This window comes from Hemitrygon akajei, chromosome 6 (genome assembly GCF_048418815.1).
Source record: "Hemitrygon akajei chromosome 6, sHemAka1.3, whole genome shotgun sequence".
Taxonomy (NCBI): Eukaryota; Metazoa; Chordata; class Chondrichthyes; order Myliobatiformes; family Dasyatidae; genus Hemitrygon; species Hemitrygon akajei.
Window position 1 is genome coordinate 54,590,566 of NC_133129.1, and position 21,171 is coordinate 54,611,736.

The 21,171-nt window shown below is 38.5% G+C and overlaps 1 protein-coding gene across 1 annotated transcript in view; it reads left to right on the forward strand.

The window, feature by feature from the left end:
- LOC140729076 (E3 ubiquitin-protein ligase UHRF1-like) overlaps positions 1–21,171 on the forward strand; it is a 146,328-nt gene that overhangs the window by 79,761 nt on the left and 45,396 nt on the right. The window contains exon 4 of the mRNA XM_073048380.1: positions 10,092–10,310. Coding sequence (XP_072904481.1) covers positions 10,092–10,310 — 219 coding nt within the window. The remainder of the gene's footprint in view (positions 1–10,091; positions 10,311–21,171) is intronic.

Below are 21,171 nucleotides of genomic sequence, written 5' to 3' on the forward strand. Positions count from 1 at the left end.
TTGAATTTCCAGCAGATTTCTTTGTGTTTGCAAATCAGGACAGTATATTTTGGCACAGTTAAATGGCTGCACCAATTAGCCAAAGGTTCACGGAAATACTTAAGGTATAAAAAAAAAGACAAACTTCCATATAACTAAGTAATAAATTATGTATTTAAGAGAAACACAGAACAAATTAGAACATTATCAATACTGCTACATAATTTGTTCCTAATAGTTAATGATAGAGGAATTCATTTAAGGTACGCTGCTGTGTTCTTTTGATTGACTATAAAGAACAAAATCAGCCCAAATAATAATCTGCTTTCATACAGTGTTTTTGACGATTGCATACTCAATCTTCGTTTTCATTGTAACATTCAAGGTGATTGTCAATACCTTCAAATTATCTGTAGTTCCTAACTTGTTGAAGTTGTGAAATCATCTCATTTTTATTTCTGGCATCTCCAAGCCTGAATGCTTGAAACCACAGTGAGCAAAGCAGTTCTGAATTGTCTTGCTGCTTATTTCTTGCCACCTATCAGTGTCAAAAATCACTGAAGTTTGAACACAAGCACAGGCAACTGATGCTCTTTAAAGTCTATTTGCTCTAAGTATGGTGAGTGTCTAATAGGCACACAGGCGCATGTGACTGACACCAGTTGGAATCTGGTTGGCAACAGTCTGCTGCCCCAATTAAGTGGCATAGTGTCCCAAGTAAACAAAGGGAATCCAAGTTATTTTCTCAATTAGTTTTTTGTTCTTTAAGAGTTGTCCCAAAAAAGTGGCTGCCCAATTAACCAGAATCCATTGTATTTACTTTTTGACACCATCTCTGTCTATTGTTTTGGAAAAAGTATTTCCACTAGTGAAGTAAGTTGAAACAATGCAGGATCTCCATTGGATTTATGCCTTTTGAAGGATCTACTTTGTTGGTATTAAGCTATGAATAAATTATGGAGGAGTTGGGAATCAGTAGTGCCGGTATGAAGGGGGAGAAACAGAGATATCCTAGTATTGAATAGATTACATATTTATTATTTAACTCAACTTTTTGAGATCTATACTGAAGTATTGAAAGTAAAGGCATAAACCTAATTCCTAGACCACTACATTCCTGTAAGTTGCCTACTTCTGTCAAGTGTGTGTGAAGCTCACCAAATCAGCAGCAGGTGAGTACATTATGAAATCATCATTGGAAGGAAGCACCCTTTCAGAAGTACTTGGAACAGATTCTGCAGCACTGTTCATTACAATGACTTCCACCATTTCATGGATAAGGGCAACACATCTATCTAAGCATCACCTCTCGCAAGGGGTAAAGGGAATTTCAATGACTCAAGTATATCTACTGTAGATTTGAATCTGAGCTGTATGTCCCTAATAAAAACTTCAACAATGTATTGACAAATTTAAAGTTTTTCGTTCATGTTACAGAGCTCCACAACATTTATAAAATATTTTAAATGAATTTCCTTTGAAAGTTACGACTTTGAACACCGTCATCTCAAATTTTTCATGTGATAAGTTGATATGTTGTTTCTGTTTGTCTAATCAGATTCAGATTTATTTATCACATGTACATCAAAACATGTAGTGAAGTGTGTCATTTGAGCTCACAACCAACAGAGGATGTGCTGGGGGCAGTCTGCAATTAGGCGTCAACATAGCATGCCCATAATGCTCGATAGAACAACACAGAATACAACAAAACAGGCCATAACAAGCAATAAAACGAAAGCAAAACAAGCCTTTTTCCTCCCTCCCACTCACCTATACACAAGGATTGCCTTCCAATCCCAGGACAGGCCTCAGAGCCTTCAGTCACCAGGCTACGGCCATTGTGCTTTGATTTCTGGACTTCTGATCAACCTCTAGACCAACTGATGACAGGACTCCAAACTCTTGTGCTCCTGTACCTCCTGCTCTCATGGGCAGCCAGTCCCAGAGCTCAGCAACCTGGGACAGCCTGACATCATTAATGTCTTTTGTCACCCGTACACATCACTTGTCGTCGAGCGTGGACTGGAATTCGAGACCCTCCGTGTCCTTTGTTCAAGCATGGAGCCGAGGCCTGGACTCCATGCTGAAGAAATCTAATATTATAAATGTCTCTGGTATCTGGTATCAGTGTATGGTATTTTGAAGCCCATTCATATCACCTGTCTCATTCAAAGTCAACAGAATCCTAACAATTTACCTCCAAGATATTGGTTTCTAGATGACTTTGCCTTAAGAATCTGTTGCCGTTTTCTACTTGTTGGATGGAATGGAAGTTAAGATGTAGGCAAAATTTTATTCTGCCATTGGCTGAACAGCTTTACATGGAAGAAATTTGCATGGCAAGACTTACTCTAACCTCTGTGTGATTATGTCTAGTGACTAGATACTGCTTAAAGCCAGAGCTGATCCTTGATTGCTGGACTTGTTAGTCATCACCACTTGTCCCAATAATTTCTGGACAGAGCTGACAGGTTTTCAATCAATGGAGAATTGACCTTGTATTTACTTGCTCTTGCCTGTGAGTCACTCCTGCAGATTCTGCTTCTTCATCTTTGTGGGTTGCTGCAAAGTAATCCAGCCATTCATCACTCTTGATTACCATTTGAAAGACTGTTTTTGCAGCTCCTTTAACTTGTTCAAAGATTCAAAGTACACTTATTATCAAAGTATATATGCAGTATACAACCCTGAGATTTGTCTTCCCACAGGTAGCTACGAAACAAAGAAAATCATGGAACCTGTTCAAAGAAAAATGTCAACCTCTCCCCCCACAGGCACAAAAAACCCCAAATTGCACAAATGGCAAAATAAAAGAGCTAAAACAGAGAATATAAAATACTAAACCCACAAAGTCATCTAAAGAGTCCAGGCATATTCAGTTCAGTTCAGCTAAATACAGCATTGTGTCTTTTGTTATCTGCAGGCCACCCTGATCGAAATCACACAGAATAGCAGCAAAAATAAAGGAGCGATTAAACACATCATAAAGTGAACTACAGACTCCAACCCACGCACCACATCGATTAAACCTTGCCCAAGACCCAGTACTCCAGCACCATCCCCTGGCAGCTTTGAGTGAGAAGGAGAAAGAGACCATTCAAACACAAGCACTTTTCTCCGGGAGCAGTGAGAGGGAGAGTGTGTCACATGTTGACATCTTCCTTTGGCAGCAGTGAGCAAGAGGTTGGTAGACGGCGCTAAGCGCCCGCTCGCCTTCCGCGTTCGCCTTGATGACTTCAATCTTCCTTTAATCAGTGAGGTCAGCGAGAAGTGTAGTTGATCATGGGCTTTCGCCCGTCTCTAGGCATCTTGGCCTCGAGTCTGCACGCTTCGCTGGAAGCATCATGGAACACCCTTGGAGATAGCAAAGCGCCAGATTGCTCAATCAGCCCGAAAACACACTACCAAAATGTAGATCGCCGGCTCCGACAGTAGCAGAACCACATTTGAAAGAAAAGGAAGATGTGAAAGAAATTAAAGAGATGGTAGAATGTGGGTATCTCAGTATGATTAACTTCAGTTGCAGAAGCAAGGATATTATCTGCCACTATCCACTTCAACAGTTTTAATCATTGCCAATATCATTTTTTTCTGCTTTTACAGCCTGGTATTATTGATTTTCTTTTTTCTTTTTTGTGGTGATTCTTTTTTAGAAGTCATAATTTCTGAAGACATTTCAGAGACAACACTTCGGCTAAGAGGGCCCGGTTGTTTCAAATATCTTTTGACCAAGGATCTGCCAAGCTTTTCTGGATCAATTTTTCCAATCATAGAACATAGAAAATCTACAGCACAATACAGGTCCTTCAGCCCGCAATGTTTTGCTGACCATATAACCTACTCTAGAAGCTGCCTAGAATTTCCCTAGTGCATAGCCCTCTATTTTTCTGTCCTTACTCTTTGGCAGTATAATGTAATTGTTTACCCGTGCAGTTGCATAGCTAAGCATTGTTGTCTTGACCTGAAAGTTTTTGCTCATTCTGACTGGTTGAATTTGTCTTCAGGACCAGTATACAATTCCTCAAAGTGACTTATAGCATTCACCAATATGTCTTGAATTCTGAAGGCATTCAGTGCCTTGCTTCCTGAATATAGACTGATCTGCCAAAATTAGCAGAACTCACTCACAAGCACCCTAATAGGAGGTGGAGTTATAGGGTTGGGTGCCTACATCATTTATCCTATCTGGAGATGTCACAGCTTGCCTGAGACCATAAGAAGTTGCCCATTCCATCTCAGAAATCAGCCCTCCCTGCATTCTATCAATCTACCATTAATGCTGCATGCAAGACACCCTCCCCCCCCAAAAAAAACAATCCTGGACATTCTCTCTTCTTTCCCTCCCCCATCAGGCAGAACACACGAAATCTGGGAATGTACCACCAGACTCAACAGCTTTCATTCTATTGTTATCAGACTCTTGAAAGGAACTTCTATACAATAAAGCTGAACTCCTGATTTCTCAATCGACCTCATCATGGCCTTTGCACTTCATTTGTCCACCTGCACTGCACTTTCACTGTAGCTGTGAAACTCTATTCTACATTCTGTTGTGATTTCTTTTTGTTCAACCTTAACGTACTTGTGCTTGGTCTAATTTGGATGGATGGCATGCAAACAGGCTTTTCACTGTATATCAGTACAAGTATTACCAGTAACCAAGCCCACAGGCAATCTCAGATATTCATTCTTGCCAACAAAATTTCACTTCCAGCTTCATCACAGTCAAAACCCTACGTAAAATGTTTGCAACTTACGAGGCCCATTTTTTTCCAGGCCGTTTATGCCACTCAACTGAAAATAGTTGTATCTTCTGCAAAGCTGTTAATGTTTTAAGATGTTGAGCTGAAGCTCCATCTCCTTGCATCAGTGGACGTAAAAGGTTTCAGATAATATGTAGTATTACAGCACTGCCTAACTTCAACCTGAACATTCATTTGCTTTATGGGACATTGCTTTATAATCTGCTGCGAGCAGCACTTTGGGGTGAAACTATAAAATCATTTAATGAAACAATAAAATCAGTGATTTGAATCTGTGATTTTCATTTTGCAGTAAGATATTCCTATAAAGGATCCAATTTAAATATTGGATCCTGAATGTTTTGCACAATGCCAGATCCATCAGCCAACACAGAGTTGTTGTGAATTTTCTGCAGTATGCACTCAGATATATTTTTTCATATTTCCTTACTGCGTAAGGAGGTACATTGAGTATATGCTGAATACCAGGCATCAGTCCTGTTTCATCACTCTTGCCCTTTAACCTACAGTATTTTCTCCCACATGCCAATTAACTCTCCTCTGGTTCTCCTGCTTTCAAGTTAGGACAAGGAATAACTTACAGTAGCAGATGACCTACCGATCAGCAGATATTTTCGATCTGGATGGAAACAGCAGCACACAGGGGATGTTCATGCTGTCACAGGTAGAATGTGCAAACATCCACATTGAACTCAGGTCACTATAATTTGGTGTACCACTGCAGTTTGAGAAATTGTAGGTTGTAAAATAAAATTGGAAATTTGTCCTCAGATCCTTTACACAGTGAATACATATCAAACCTAGGTACACATAAAAAATGTACAATAATGCTGTGTTCTGTTTGTAATTTTGTTTACATTGTGTTTGACTGATATATTAATTCTGTCTATATTTGTGTCCCTCTGTAAAATCTTTCCCTTTGCTGGATAGACAAGATGGGCTTAGCTGCTTTGCTGTTTATGAATTAACGTTGGAATAAGGAATGGAACAAATAGCCATTTCACTGACTGCTTATTTGTGCATGCAACTGATATTTGTGTATAAAATTTTACAAAAGCAAAGTACAGAGGGTGCTGGAGATCTAAATAAATATTGAAGATAATGGACAGTTGGTTGAATAAGCTGGAGTAATAATTCTGGTTTATCATCTCAATACGAAGTAAGGAATAAAAGAGTCAGTCCTAAATGACAGAAAGAAGGAAACTGGAGTCCTGTAAGGAATGCAGAAATTCATGACTAATATCCAATATGTGTACTGTATACTACCAGACTTCAAATATTCAACACTTGTTTAATGTTTTTATTCTGATCTGTTGTACAGAAGTGTCAACAACAATAAATTATAGAGCAATACACAAAAAATACTGGAGAATGCAGCAGGCCAGGCAGCATCTATGGAAAAGAAGATGGTTGACATTTCAGGCCGAGACCCTTCAGCAGAATGTTGCCTGACGTGCTGAGTTCCTCCAGCATTTTGTGTGCGTTGCTTGGATTTCCAGCATCTGCACATTTTTCTCTTGTTAATGAATTATAGAGGTTCCATCAGAATTAAATGATAATCCACAATATCCCTTCATATGAAACATTAACCTTCAGCCCACAATTTCTGGCCTTCAACAAATGAAACGAGATCAAGGCCTCTGGTTTACTTACTTCAGGGGCTTCTCTCATGCTGTCCCAGTTGGCTGAAATTCCTACAGTTCTCTGTACTTGTATGTTTCTCTCAGATCTCCCATCCTCTCATCAAATTCATTTTGTCCATTCTTGTTTCACCATGTGTTGTTCACTTGTCACTCTTACACCTCCACCTGTTGTATATCCTTGCTTCAAATCTACTTTTGTTGACCACCACCACAAAATACCCATCGTGTCTTTGTCCTTGTAAACCAGCATCCTATTTCTAACAACCTTGCCTTTCAGTTTTGAGTGGCCTCATAATATCCGAAGCATGCTGACACTTCCACAGTTCTCTTTAAATTGTTCCAGTTATGTTTGTCTACTGCATATGGGGAAACAACTTGTGCAAGTAATGCTAATTACATACCATGTTCCCAAATAGTCCTTTATCTTACTTGAGTTAACCTACCATCCCCTTTGTGGCTCTCCTCTGTCATTTGACTGTGGGCTGTTGCCCTCTTCTGGTTCGCACTTTTGTCTCTGTACTTGTATGTTTCTGTTGTTTCTGTTAGATCTCCCATCCTTCTCTCAGCAAGCATAATTATTCCACTCTTGTTTCACCGGTTCTCCTTAGTTGACCATTAACTTCATAATCCTTTCTGGCTTTTGTCTCCTTCCTTTTGAAGGGTCCTGGCCTGTAACATAGATTTTTTTCCCCCTCTTCATAGATGCTGCCTGACTTGCTGGGTTCTGGAAGTATTTCACACAAAATGCTGGTGTTTTATTCAAGATTTACAGCATCTGCAGAATCTCTAGGGTTTCTGGTTTGATTCTTTTTTGTTGAGTCAGAATCAACAGTTGACTGTAATTGTTTTTCTTCCTAAGGTTCACACTGGAGTCCAAGGATCTTTTTCAGCCTCTTCTTATTTTTGTTCATGTTCAACCCCGTCTTCTGAGAACAAGACAGGTTTCATCTGTTGACTACCTCTCAACTACCACCGTCTCTATTTCATTGGAGCAAGTTAATAAATTTCCTCCTATGAAATACAGGGAACACCATTGTCACTACCTACACATCTGTTGCAAATTTGAATCTCTAGCCACGAATTCAATCCTTTTTCTTGGCACCCATCTTGAAGACTGCCTGGGCAACCTTGGTGTTCAGTTTGATTTCAAGTGAATTTTAATCTCCGGCTTCCTCGTCAGAAAACCGCCGACATCAGATTCAAACCATAATCTCATTGGAAAGTTTCACATTTATTTTCAAATTCCTTTGGCAATTACATTTCCATTTATAATGTATTATTCTCTTTGTTGTCTTCCTTTGTATTGTTCTACATTGATTTATAAAGTTTTTTTATTTAATTCCTAAGTCTAAATCATAGATACTGATTGTGAATCTCAATGTTCCTGGTGGGATTCCAGTTTCCTTCTTTCTGTCACTTAGGATTGATGTTTATTCCTAATTTGTTATTCTGCCTGTTTCTCCCAAAGTCTGGGCATTATTTTATATTTGAATACATGCTCAGAGGGTGGCATTCTACTAGAAATGGGTGATGTGGCATCCAAACTGGTGGTGCACTATATTTTGTGGGTAATCATGCATAAACTGTGGTATTTTTAGTCATGATACAAATGTTTTACTATTCCACAATGCTGCCTCCTTGCTGATCGTAACTTATGCTTCTCCTCAACATGCCAGATCTGCGTCTGTCAGAAATCTGGTATTACATTATAACGTACCTGTTCACTTCAGAAGCACAAGTACATAATGAAAAAGATGTGCCCACCACTGAAGTACACCTGGATCTGGAGCAGGATGTGGTCTTGCACATGGGCACAGACTGTGCCTGATATGTTCCCTGCATATCCTGACCCTGGTCCAGGGCTCAGCAATGGCAGGAACGTGAAGCATGGCCTCGCATGAGCTGCAGTAATGGCAAATGGACCCATGCTGTGGGCTGTTTGTTGTGCACCATGTACCTAAATTTATATTGTCATTTCTAATTCCATTTGCTTTCAATTTTGTTTAAAAAAAACATATGCAATATCTTACTATGTTGATTCTAGAAATCTTTAGAGATTATATTCCTCCATTCACTTTTTTGCCATGTTTAAACCTTGAAGGAAAAAACCTAAGTTCTTAAGTCATGAGCTTACCACAATAATTCTTTGCTATTTTTCTGTCATTTGCATTTTGTTGTTCAAGTATTCATCTTGATAGCTTCCTCAGTTAATGTTAAATGAACTGGCCTGCTTCCTCCTCCACCCTTCTGAATTAAGAATTGCATCAGTCATTTTCAAATTCAAAAGTGCAATTCCTGAATCTGGGGAGCTTTGGAAAATTGTGATAAATATATTTGTTATTCGTTTCTCTATTTTAATATCTGTGTGTGCTAATCCCTGTAATGATAACTCATTTAGCAGTCGTTATGTTTCCTGAAAAGAGAGTGCTAATTGAGTCAGCTCTAAAAGGGTCATATAATGTATAAGGTCCTGCAATTAGCCTTGTCAATAATATAGTGTCTTCATTGGCTGAATGAATACAAACAAAGGTGTGTTCAGCAAGCCCTCCAGTTACATTTGATAACCTGATGGTTTTGCTAAAACTTTTGGATTTCTAGTATTTCATAATCAAAAATATTTTTTTCTCTAGGCCAAAAATACTCTTTATCTGATCTGTGTTCTTAAATCAGGCATCAGAGTACTTGTATCAATTGCAAGATCAGATGTTTAAGATTTGTTTAGAAAAGATATTTCTTAAGTTTGCAATACAATTCTTGTTAAATTTTACCAGACATCAGAATATGTGTGTGAGCCAATTTGGTGGAAGGATAGTTTTGTCCAGCGACATTTTTAAATGAATACAAAGGAAAACAAAGTTATTTTTGGATCGATAGCTGAGGAGCACTAGTATTCTAAGTTATGTCCTGGCCTCTAAGAATTTACCTTCAAATAATATTTGGAGAAAAGAGCTTGCACAAGACTAATATGTTTCAAGAAATGGTGTGTGCTTTGTTTCATGCCACCTGTTACTTGTTAGGTATCAAAAGTGCTGACAATTCATCATTTGATATCAGAACATCTCATATGAAAATAATGTTAAGTTTTTTGAATTACTTCCATAGCCCTAAAAAGTTGTTTAATTGAGATGAGAGCTGTTGACACAAAGACTAGTTCATTGGAATTGTGGTTGTCCATGTCATCATTTATAGTTAAATAATTTTGATCAGTGCCTTTGTTCCCTGTGACATTGAAATGACACAGTTAATAGAGATTGATGTAGTTTAAATTTATGTATAATACTGATATCTTTTGACTGCTAGCCTGAAAATATACTTCTGGATATGTGTTGATTTGTACAGATTGAAATTAACCAATCAACAAGTGCCTTTGCATAAGTTTCTGTTTTGGGTTGCATATTTTTGAAATGGTTCACTTTCAAGAGTGCAGATGACTGGTAAAGAAACTAATCCTCATTTGTTGATATGTTATTTCATGATCTTCCATCTTCTTATGTTTTGGTTAAACACATTCCAGCATTGAGATATAATACTGCATTGCTAATGTTTTCATAAACCATGGGTAACTTCAACTGAAGCACATATTTGGATTAGTTGGTTATTTATATTTTTGTTCTAAGAAATAAACTAATCTTTTTGTTTAATCATTTTATATTGCTGATTTGGTATTTTAGCTAATTTTTGTTTTTCTGTTTCCTGTCTCCAGTTATCCAGAAAATGGAATAGTGACAATGTGTGCAGAAAATGTTCGGCCAAGAGCAAGGACTATTTTGAAATGGAATGAGCTTCAAATAGGACAAGTTGTGATGGTGAATTACAATTTAGAATTACCAGAGGAACGTGGTTTCTGGTTTGACGCAGAAATTACCACTTTGAAGGAGACATCAAGGACAAATAAAGAAATCTTTGTTAAAATTCTTTTGGGGTAAGCATTCATTGGCATCCAATGCAGAATGTTTACATGTGCAGTGAATGTGGATTCAAAACGTTGGTGCTTTCATGAGTCTGCTAAGTTATATCAAGGATATCATGTATGTGAGTACAATAAAGCATTTTTATTAAGAGTATGACAATATAGTAAAAGGTTGCTTTTCTGCTTCAATTCTGGAGTAACCTGTTTAGTTTGAGAAAGAAAAATTGTGACCTGTTTTTAAAATTAAAGGTTATTCACCCTAATTTGGTGAGGTTATTACTGATCCAGCAGTAACAGGTATAACATGCCCAAGAGTAACGATTATTAGAAGATCTGTTCAATGTACAAGGTATTGTTTCAGTTTATACTTAACATTGTGATTGATGGTTCATTTGATTTCAGCAGCTATGGGCAATGAACCATTGTTTATTACAGATTCAACCAACTATCTGTTTGCAGATCTATGTACATATTTATTGAAGCTGGACAAAATAGGACTTAATTAGTTGATGAAGCACATTGAGATATTTGCTAAGAAGAATTTGAGGAAAGTGTGGTTAAAACTAAGAAAAATTACCTTCAACTCTTTTTTTTAATATGTCACTTTGAAGTTGAATTAAATTATCTGCATAATAAATGATCAACTCCATTTTCAGTTAACACTTGTTAAGCAACATCTGACTAGTTACAATGACTAGTTCAATTTTTAACCAATAACAGAAAGCAAAATTCTATGGGAGCTGGAAATTTGAAATTGCAACATAATCCAAAATACAGGTAGTCCCAGGTTACATAAGGGATCTGTTCCAGGAAACTGTAAACTGATTATAGTAGCCCATGTTATATTAGTTTACATACCTACTGCCTGTAACGCTGCTGGTGCGTAGAGCAGCATTGAAGGTCCTCCATCTCCGGTGGTGATCAGGACTTCCTTCCTCATGTCGGTAGCTTCCTCTCGATTTTCCACCACTGTTAGTCATGTAAGTCCTGGGTGGAGACTCAGGATTGCCATCGCACTCAGTTGTAGAAGGATTCTTCCTTACTGTTTCCATAACAATTTTGATTTGCCAGTCAGGGTTGTTAGCACTGAGTTGATCCCCTGAACCTGGAGGACTGCAGACCACTTTAAGTCTTGTCTCTACTTTTTGACCTGTTGGCATGGGTGACTCCACCAAAACCCAAAGCATAAAACTGTAGCGGTGTGCTACACGCAGCGCTGCAATAAACAACACGAAGTAGGTGAGCTGCAGTTTCAAAAAAGATTTATTCAAACTTCGCGGCCTCGCTTTAAAGTCTTCCTGATCCCGCCCTCTCCGGGCGGGAATACTGTAGGGGGCGCGTATTCACAGTCCCGTCCCGTGCGCGGGCTTTTCCCCTTGCTGGTGAAGCAGATTTGGCGCCCTTTTTGTGACCAGCCTCAATGCCGACGTGCGCCACTTTGTGAGCCGGTTCGAGTGCACTGGGAAGTGGGTCACCACAAAACCCTGATTTCAGCCAACATAGCTCTCCGGATCATTGAGGCACACAAACCTCCAAACCATGACTAGCTTGTGGTCCTCTTGGAGGATTGGTTTACATATACTTAGTTTAATTCCTTCATCCCCAGATTCAAAAGCAGGGAGCCATGTAGTTTTAGTTAATGTTGAGCCTGGAAATCTGTAAGAAATATATTTTAAATTTGATACCGTTTTCTGTTTACAAGGCACAGTGCAGGCGATTAAGGAAATTCAGTGACAGTGGAACAAAAAGTTCCAAGGATATTGTGTCAGTTTTATGGATTGTACAGAGATGCTTTGCGAAGAAGCTGCCCATTTTGGAGGTGGTTTCTGCAGTGTGGGTTAGACCTCACTAATTGAGATAGCAGAGGCAAGGGATATGGGGAGAAGGCGGGAACATGGTACTGATTGTGCATGATCAGGCATGATCACAGTGAGTGGCAGTGCTGGCTTGATGGGCTGAATGGCTTTCTCCTGCACCTATTGTCTAATTTTAATGAAAAGACAAGGAAATTTGCTGTTTCTCTTTAGGAAGTGAGCTTTGCACCATGAGCCATTAAGAAGGGAGGTGGTAAAAGAGCATTTGTTCTAACTCCTGTGGTTGCCAAAGATAACAAGAGGGCAGTGTGGCTGAGTGTCTCAACCTGTATGTTCGTTCATAATTTTAGGATACCAGGAAGGTGTGATAGAAGCACGTACGTGTGAGTTTAATCTTTGAACATGCAGACTGATGATGTCAAGATCATGACTAAGGAAGTCCTATTTGTGATGCTGGGAAGGAAATTTGCAATGTTCTGGAGTTTGTTAGCCTCAGTGGAGAATTCTGGGAAGCACTTGACGGCAAGTCGAAGGAACAAGTGGCCAATTGATGTATTATTTGGCACTTGTATTGGAATCCATGAATCATTAATAAGTTTTCTGCAAGTTCTTTTGTTGCCTGATTTTTGTTACAGTCTTCCTTGGGATTAACAAAGGTACTACCAATCTGATGTTTGGTTCTAAAATACATATCACTTGTATAAATAGTGACCATCATTCCATCAAATAACGTTTCTAATCTTACTCATCCCCAGTGATGTGAAGTTACGTTGTCAGTACTTCTGCAGGGGTATTAAGCAGTTCCACTTATAATCCTTTATTTGGAGTGCACACACAGTTGTAAAAGTGCAAACATTTCAACATGTAATGCATTAAAAATTATGGTAACCAATCCATTGAATCGTCTGGAAGAGATGTGTAAATCAGAAGTTACACCTGGTAATCGTGCAAAGCAATTTGTTTTAGACTAGTTTTGAGACAACCTCAATATGGGTAAATTCTAACAAAACACATAAAAGTACTCAGCAGGTCAGGTGGCATCTGTGGAAAGGGAAACATTTTTACCTTTTAAGGTTGAGGTCTGTGATTAAGTTTCCAGCGTTAGCTCTTTTTTATTTTAGATTTCTGTCAGCTGTGTTTTCAATTACAGGTAATCCCTCTATTTTTAGAAGCTGGGTTGTATCTGATGAACGTATGCAGCATGGTTTTAATTTTATATTCTGTGGCATAATGCAAATGAAAGTTTGATGCAAGACTGATGTGAATTCTTTCGCAGCTGGTTTTATCAGGTGTTAATGTGAATATTATTGCTGATGGGCACCATTTATAGCATACAAGCTTGATGATAGTTCTTCAAATCTAAAATTACATCTTCAGCTTAAAATGGGCTAGAGTCTTCATTTTTGGAACCAACTCATCTTTTTTAACTGCACCGCTAACTTAATCTTAACTTTATAAAACTTAAATATGATGTCTTTACTTGAAAAAAATTCACTTAAGGTAACCAAATTACATAGTTCTATTGAACTGAAAAATGCGTATTTTTCTCTGAAAGTAGAACAGTTTATGAATTTGGTACATTTTTCTGTGCTGAGCTTATTTTACCCCACAAAGGCAATGAGATACCGTTGTGCATAGTTTCCATTCTGTATAAATGTTCCACATTAGCAGAAGGTCAGTGGAAGAAATGTCAAAATTCAGTTTGATGCATACGTCAGCCATGTATGTTTAGGGAAAGTAGATCAACTGAATGAATCGTTAGTTAAACTATGCCAGTAAGTGTGGTGTAATTTAGATTTAGCCTGAAATGTAAATTTGATGCATAGACATTCTTTTGCTTTATTTTGACTTTAAGGCTAATTGGTGTTTATTTGTTTTGTAATCTGACAATTTGATGGTCAAGTAGAAAGATGGTGTTTTGTCCAGTGAATGAAAACTAGAAATAGTGTAAAGGAGGAAAGAAGGATTGGCCTTTCAACCCAAGCAATGTACGGTGGTGCATTCATGAGTAAATTCAAGTGGTTTTCAAATCTATCCAAATGGTGCGTATTTGGATTCCATGTCCTTGTTTCTTTTGCGTTCTTGTGCTGTCTTCCTGTGGAAGTTGAGGATGGCTTGAGGGAAGAAGATGGAGTAATCAAAGATCATTTAATTGACACATCCGTTTTAAATTATTACTGCCACACTTTGACATTTCATTTGTTGCCTTAAGGTGTGCACTTTCTTTTAAAGTAATTTTTGCAATGTAGTATTTCTGAACACTATTATTCATGCAGTTTATGTTTTTTCCCTTGTACCTGGATTGAAAGCCTACTAATAATGGTGTAAAACAATGACAACAGGTTTATCTTCCAATCCAAAAATAGTGCTGTAACTTTTCAACAGGCCCCTTCCCTGCACTGAGCTAAGTGTATTTGTTACAAGTGCCAGAGTGTCACATTCTTGATGTTTTGCCTGAATGTTTCATGGCGACATAGATCATTTTGAGAGATTTTGTTCTGTGTGGTTTGGTGGTCCCCTTTTAGTTGGAAAGGTAGCAAATGTCTGAATCTCTCTGGCTGTAGGAAATAAATATTTCTTTCTCAAGTATGTTTCACAATGGATGCTTTCTCTTCAGAAACAAAGTTTTTTTTTGATTAATTTGGAGAGGCTAGCTTGTCAATGATATTCTGATGAATACCTTGTATAGTCTGTTCATAATTGATGACTGTCAGAATAAGCATTTTTGCGTATTAAACCATTTGCAACTTAAAATGAGGGCAGTTTTATTTTAAAGAGATTTTATTTTTGTGAGGGAGCAGTTTGCTCATTTTTATCACAATCTGCCCTGCAAAAGGGAACCTATTTGTTAAAGTGGAAGGCCCCATTTTTATTTCCTAATTTCTCACGTGATTTGATTTTACAGCTGTGAAATACAAACCATTCTTCCCCTCTGCGATCCAATTCTTAAATGGACTTTGAAGCTTTGGACACTACCTCACTTTTTTAATATACAATATTTCTGTTTTTGCGCTTTTTAAAAATAATCTATTCAATCTACATAATTGATTTACTTGTTTATTTATTATGTTTTATTTTATTTATTAGTTTTTTTCTCTCTCTGCTAGATTATGTATTGCATTGAACTGCTGCTGCTAAGTTAACAAATTTCACGTTACATGCTTGTGATAATAAACCTGATTCTGATTTTAAATAAATTTAAGAGTGGAATATGGCGAAAGATTATCTTAAGAGAATAGAAGTAAATAAAAAATGCAACTGTTAGTAATATGAAATTTTAAAAAATTGTTAAAGGCTTAATGCCCTCAATTGGTGGAGCATACTCCGTGGAAAGAGAAACCATTCAGATCAGAACTCAAACATAGAGACGGCAAGTGCTGGAAATCTGGAGCAATACACAGAAATGCTGGAGGAGCTCAGCAGGTCAGGTAGCATCTATGAAGGAAATGGGCGTCAATGTTTCAGGTCGAAAATTCAGTAGGTCAGAATTGAAACGAATTAGGAGAACCCAGTGAGTGTGCACATGAACTACTCCGAGACAAGTTGCTTCTATTTTTATGTATGGTTATTTAGAATTCTGCTGTGCCTTCTATTGAATTAGATTTCAGATGGCCAATAAAGTTGGTTGTTTTTGGGTAGAAGAGTTTCTATCTGAAATTAAGATTCATGGCATTAAAAGACTGCAGCAGAAGCTGTATTCAACACAGTTATAGAGTCATAAGAGCTGTATATCATGGAAGCAGGCCTTCAGTCTAACTTAACCATACCACCCAAGTTGCCTACCTGAGAAAGTCTGGTTTCCCTACATTTGATTTCTAAACTTTTTCTATCCACGTACAATTCTAATAGTCCTTTAAACATAAATATACCTGCCTCTATCACTTGCTCTGGCAGTGCAGAGGTACATACACCCTCCACCCGCTACATAGAAAAGGTTACCTCTTGTTTGGTCCTCTTTGAATCTTTCTCCTCTCATCCTAAACCTAAATTCTGCATGAGCTGATGAAACTCGGTGCAGTTGGAAAATGGTGGAAATGTATTGTGAATCAGGCAGCATCTGTGGAGCAAGAAACTCAGATTATCTTTCAGTCTGAGGAGGGAACCAGAGGTAAATGGGTTTTGAGTTGCAGCAAAAGAGAGAGCTGCTAAGCAAAGGAAGCAAGGGCAGACCTGGGATGAGACGGAAGGTAGAAGCAATTGAATAATGCAAGGAGTGAGAATGGAGAAGGTGTAATCCAGAAAGGTTATCCAATGCCTGTTTCAAAAAGGCATGGATCTGTAAAGTAACTAGCAATGGAGTATGGATGTGTTGGTTGCCATGTTCTAGTTAGAATCTTAAGAGTAATTGATGGAAACAGACCCCTTGGCCCAACTTGTCCTTACTGACCATGATGCTCACCAAGCTACTCCCTCTTGCCCATATTCCTCTAAAACAGCCATTCTCAGCGGGGACCATATGGCCCCCTTGGGGGCCCTGGCACATTTGAAGGGGGCCACTGACTGAAAACTGTGAGAAGGGGAGTCCCAGGTGTTTATGGAGTCCCTGGTAACTGAACGAATGAAATACCCAAGCAGCAACCTTCATTGGAGTCAATAGTTTCCCTTCTATTTATAATATCTTTCCAACACACCATTTGAATTTGATATCGCAACAAGAGGTGACCTCCGACTGTCATTGTCTAATTTGGAGCCTGATCTCATGAAACTTGCAGAAAAGCGCCAAGCTCAAGGATCGCATTAGGCCTGATAGATATTTAATTTCATAGTCTTTTTTTAAAAGTTTTATCCATTATGTCAGAATGTTCCAGTTTTCTTGGTGTTCAATAATAAATGATTTTCTGTCTGTCTGTTCGTGTTGTATCCCTGTTTGGGGGGGCGGGGGGGGGAGTCCTGGAACCTGAGAAGAGCTCCAAAGGGGGCCATGGCCAAAAAACGGTTGAGAATCACTGCTCTAAACCGTTCCTATCCATTTACAATCCAAATGTCTCATGTATTGTACCTGCGTGCCTCAACCACTTCCTTTGTCACTTGTGGAACATTTATGTAATCTATGGAGAATGGAATGCCTATAAACAGGAATCAAGCATGATTTGCCATTGAATTGCACACTTTGAGCTAGTTGTGCTAGAGACTCTTCCTATTAGTAATTTTTCCAATATCATGGATGCATTTTAGGTGCTAAGAGAGTGGATTATTAGCCTAGCCACCTTTCCCACCAGCATGTTGAGTTTGTGGGTTTCGTTGTACTTGCAGTGAGTACTGTTTACAACTGACAGTGTGTGGTTGAGCTGAGATGCTGGAGCACTTCTGTTTCAGTCCGGTTTGTATAACTCCTCAGATACAGCTATCTAAGTTTGTGTTTTCATCATTATTTCTGAATTCTAGTTCATGAATGGCTTCATCTGTATAAGATGGAATGGAGAGTGAGTTTGTAGATCTGGCGGGAGCATGGGAAGTTGGGAATGGCGAGGGTGGTGTGCTGCGGAAGGAGTGTGAGCCGGGTGTCAGAGCAGTGCTGGGACGTGGAGTAGCGTGAGTGCAGACACACCAAGCCCTGGGACACCAGGCAAGGTCATTTGATACCAAACAATTAGTTTATTGATCATTACAGAATGTCTCTGGGTCTACCCGGCCCCTCTTCTGTCCGTTTCCCTTTTCCCAACCATGATTCCCCTCTCTCTGTCCCCTTCCTACTCTCCGTCCACAGTAGAGACCCATATGAGAATCAGGTTTATCATCACTCACACATCATGAAATTTGTTTTTTTTTGTGGCAGCTGTACAGTGCAATACATAAAATTGCTAAAGTCTTAAGCACCTCAGTTATATCTATGTGCCTAAGACTTTTGCACAGTACTGTACATTGGATTGGCATATTTGTCACAGATGACTAACCTAGCTTTGAACTTTAATTAGTGAACAAGTTACCTTGGAGCAGTGTCAAATTAAACAACCTCTCTATTATCCATGCATGTTTCTCCTGTTCTCAGGAAATTTATAACCAGTTGATAATTTTCAAATGTGGACTTCAAAGAAAAAATACTTGCTGGTTAAAAGGAATTCCAAGTTGGTGAAACTGTAAATCTTACAGCTTATGTAGATATTTCGTACTCAAGTCGCAATCATTGTCTGGCTGCACATTATGCCCCAGTAATTGGCAATTCTGCAACTTCAGTTGTGGAGTTCTGTTAGTGGTTTATTTCTGCGTAATTCAGTTCAGATGATTTAAAAAAAACTAATGTTTTGATGCATAGCTTTCAAGTAAAAATAATTTCTGACTTGAAGCCAATGTTCATTCAATTACCAAATAAAAGTTTGATTTCTTTGTAACGGTCGCCTTAATCTATTCAACCTGAATCATGTATCAGATTTATGAATACATAATCTGAGTTACAAGGGATTTGCTCATAGAGACTGTCATACTGTGAGGTTGACTCATCCTCCTGAGTATCAGTGACAGGCTAGAGACATCCGTTCATTTGTTGACACAGTTTTGTTTCACATCTATGTTTGAATTTAGTATAGGGGCCGAAGAAAATCCTTCTGGTACACATACAGAAGCTCTGAATTACCAGCAAAAATCATATGAAGAAACATAAATATTCCTTAAGGTCAGTATTTCTGAGATCACTAAGCGTGAACCTGCATAACCATTTACAATAGGGACAGATGGTTTTCCTTCCAAGACCATAATACTGCCGCTCCTCTCTTGCTAGGAATGTTTCTGTGATAAACACCCAGCAGTTACTTAAACTTTTTATAAAATCTGCCTTTCAAGTCCTTGACCTACAAGATTTTTCTTTTAAGTTAAGAGTGTGCATTGCCTTATTCCTTGGGGGTTCCAGCAACTTTGTTATACAGTAAAAACAGTTTTGTTTCATTTCCGCAGTGAAGATGAAAACAATGTGACTAATAACTTATCTCTAATTTTCCGCCATTTCGGAAATGTCATTACTTTCAAATGTTACAGATATGAACACATTTACTTTTCAAGCTGCTTTGGCTTCTTTAAGTATTCTAAATATTTCTCAAATGTCTGCTTGTTTTCCCATCTACTCGACCAGGGATCCCCAACCCTGGTGTAACATTATTCTTGTCTTGAATGCCTCCTTTTTTGGTGTTGACCTCTAAAACAATATTTATAGATGTAACGCAAGGTAAGGACCTCGACAAAGTTATCACTAAAGAGGAATTGAGGGGCAAACTCATGAGCCTAAAGGTAGACGTCCCCTGGTCCTGACAGGATGCAAGCCAGGGTACTGAAAGAAATGGCAGAAGTTATTGTTGACTCACTTGTAATCATTTACCAAAAATGCTTAAAGTTATTTTTAAAGAATTAATTTGGAGATGTTGGGATGGAAATGATTCCATTGGGCAGACACAATGTGGACTTGTGTAGGGCAGGTCCTGTTTGACAAACTTACTGGAGTTCTTTCAGGATATATGTAATGGTGGCAGTGGATAGAGCGAACAGGTGGATGTTGCATACTTGGTGATGCAGAAAAGACCAATCCATAACATATTGATGCATGGAGTTGGGGATAATGTATTAGTATGGATAGAGGATTGGTTAACCAATAGGAGTTAGAAAGCTGGGATAAGGGGGTGTTTCTCTGGTTGGCAGTCAGTGATGAAATGGAGTGTGGCAAGGTGTTGGTGAAATAACTGTTCACAATGTATATTAATGATTTTGAAGAAGGGCCTGTGTTTAGTTGTCTAGGCTTGCTGATGACACTAAGTGGAGTGGAGAAACAAATTACACAGAGGATGTGGAGAACCTGTAGAGAGATATATAGATAGGTTAAGTGAATGGGCAAGGTCTGGCAGCTGTAGTACAACGTTGGTAAATATGAGATTTGGAAGGACAAGTATAAGATCAGATTATTATTTAAATGGTGAAATATTGCAGCATGCTTTTGTGCAGAGGGACTTGGGAGTCTTGTGCCTGAATCACAAAAGTTGGTTTGCAGGTGCAACAGGTTATCAAGAAGGGAAGTGGAAGGCTGGCCGTCATTGCTAGAGGGAGGTTATGCTGCAACTGGTCATGCTGTTATCTGCTGTACTGCATGCAATTCTGCTCTCCTTACTTGAGGAGGTGGTGCAGAGGAGGTTCACCAAGTCGATTCTGGAGATGGAAGAGTTAACTAAGAGTTGTCTTGGGCAATGTTTGCTGGAATTCAGAAGAATGAGAGGGGAGCTTATAGGAACATATAAAATTTTGAAAGGGATAAATAAAGATAAAGGAGGAAAAGTTGCTTCCAGTAGTAAGCAAGACTAGAACTAGGGGGCATAGCCTCAAGATTTGGGGAATAAATTTTGGATGGAGATGACAGAAACTGATCTTCCTAGAGAGTAGCAAGTCTGTGGAATTCTAGGGAAGCAGCAGAGGCTACCTCATTAAATATATTTATAACAGATAGCATTTTGCATAGCAGAGCAATTAAGGATTATGGGGAAAAGACAGGCAGGTGGAGCTGAGTCTACGGCCATATCGGCCATGAACTTGCTGAATAGCAATGCCGACCTGACAGTCCAGATGATCTGCTCCTGCTCCTTTTTCTTATGTTCTTATATTTACTGCAGATTTTAAAACAGCACTATTTTTAAAAAGCACCCTTTTTACCTTAATGAATACTTATCTGTAAGATGCTTTCAGTTGAAGTAAATATAAGGATTCTATTAACAAAGTCATGATTACATTTTATCAATGTTGGTTCGTTTCCCTGAATGAAATTGGATGAAAGAAATAAATTGTGCCTTTTCAAAATGAAACAATTCTTGTTCCACATCTCGAATTCCATGGTTTAATTCATGGATGAAAAATTAGTGGCGGTCCGAATGAAAAGGGGGAAATGCATAACATGATCATCAATGTAAATTGCTCCTCACAGCCAGTAATGTTTCAGGAACTGTGTTAGAAATTGTGCTTGCCTTTTCTTCCTCCTCCAAATGGGAGCTGCAGCTCAATGACTAACAGGCATAAGGGTGAATTTTGATACTTTCAGGTTGTTTTATAAACATATGGCAAGCTAACAGGGTACTAGGGTTTCTTGGCACATT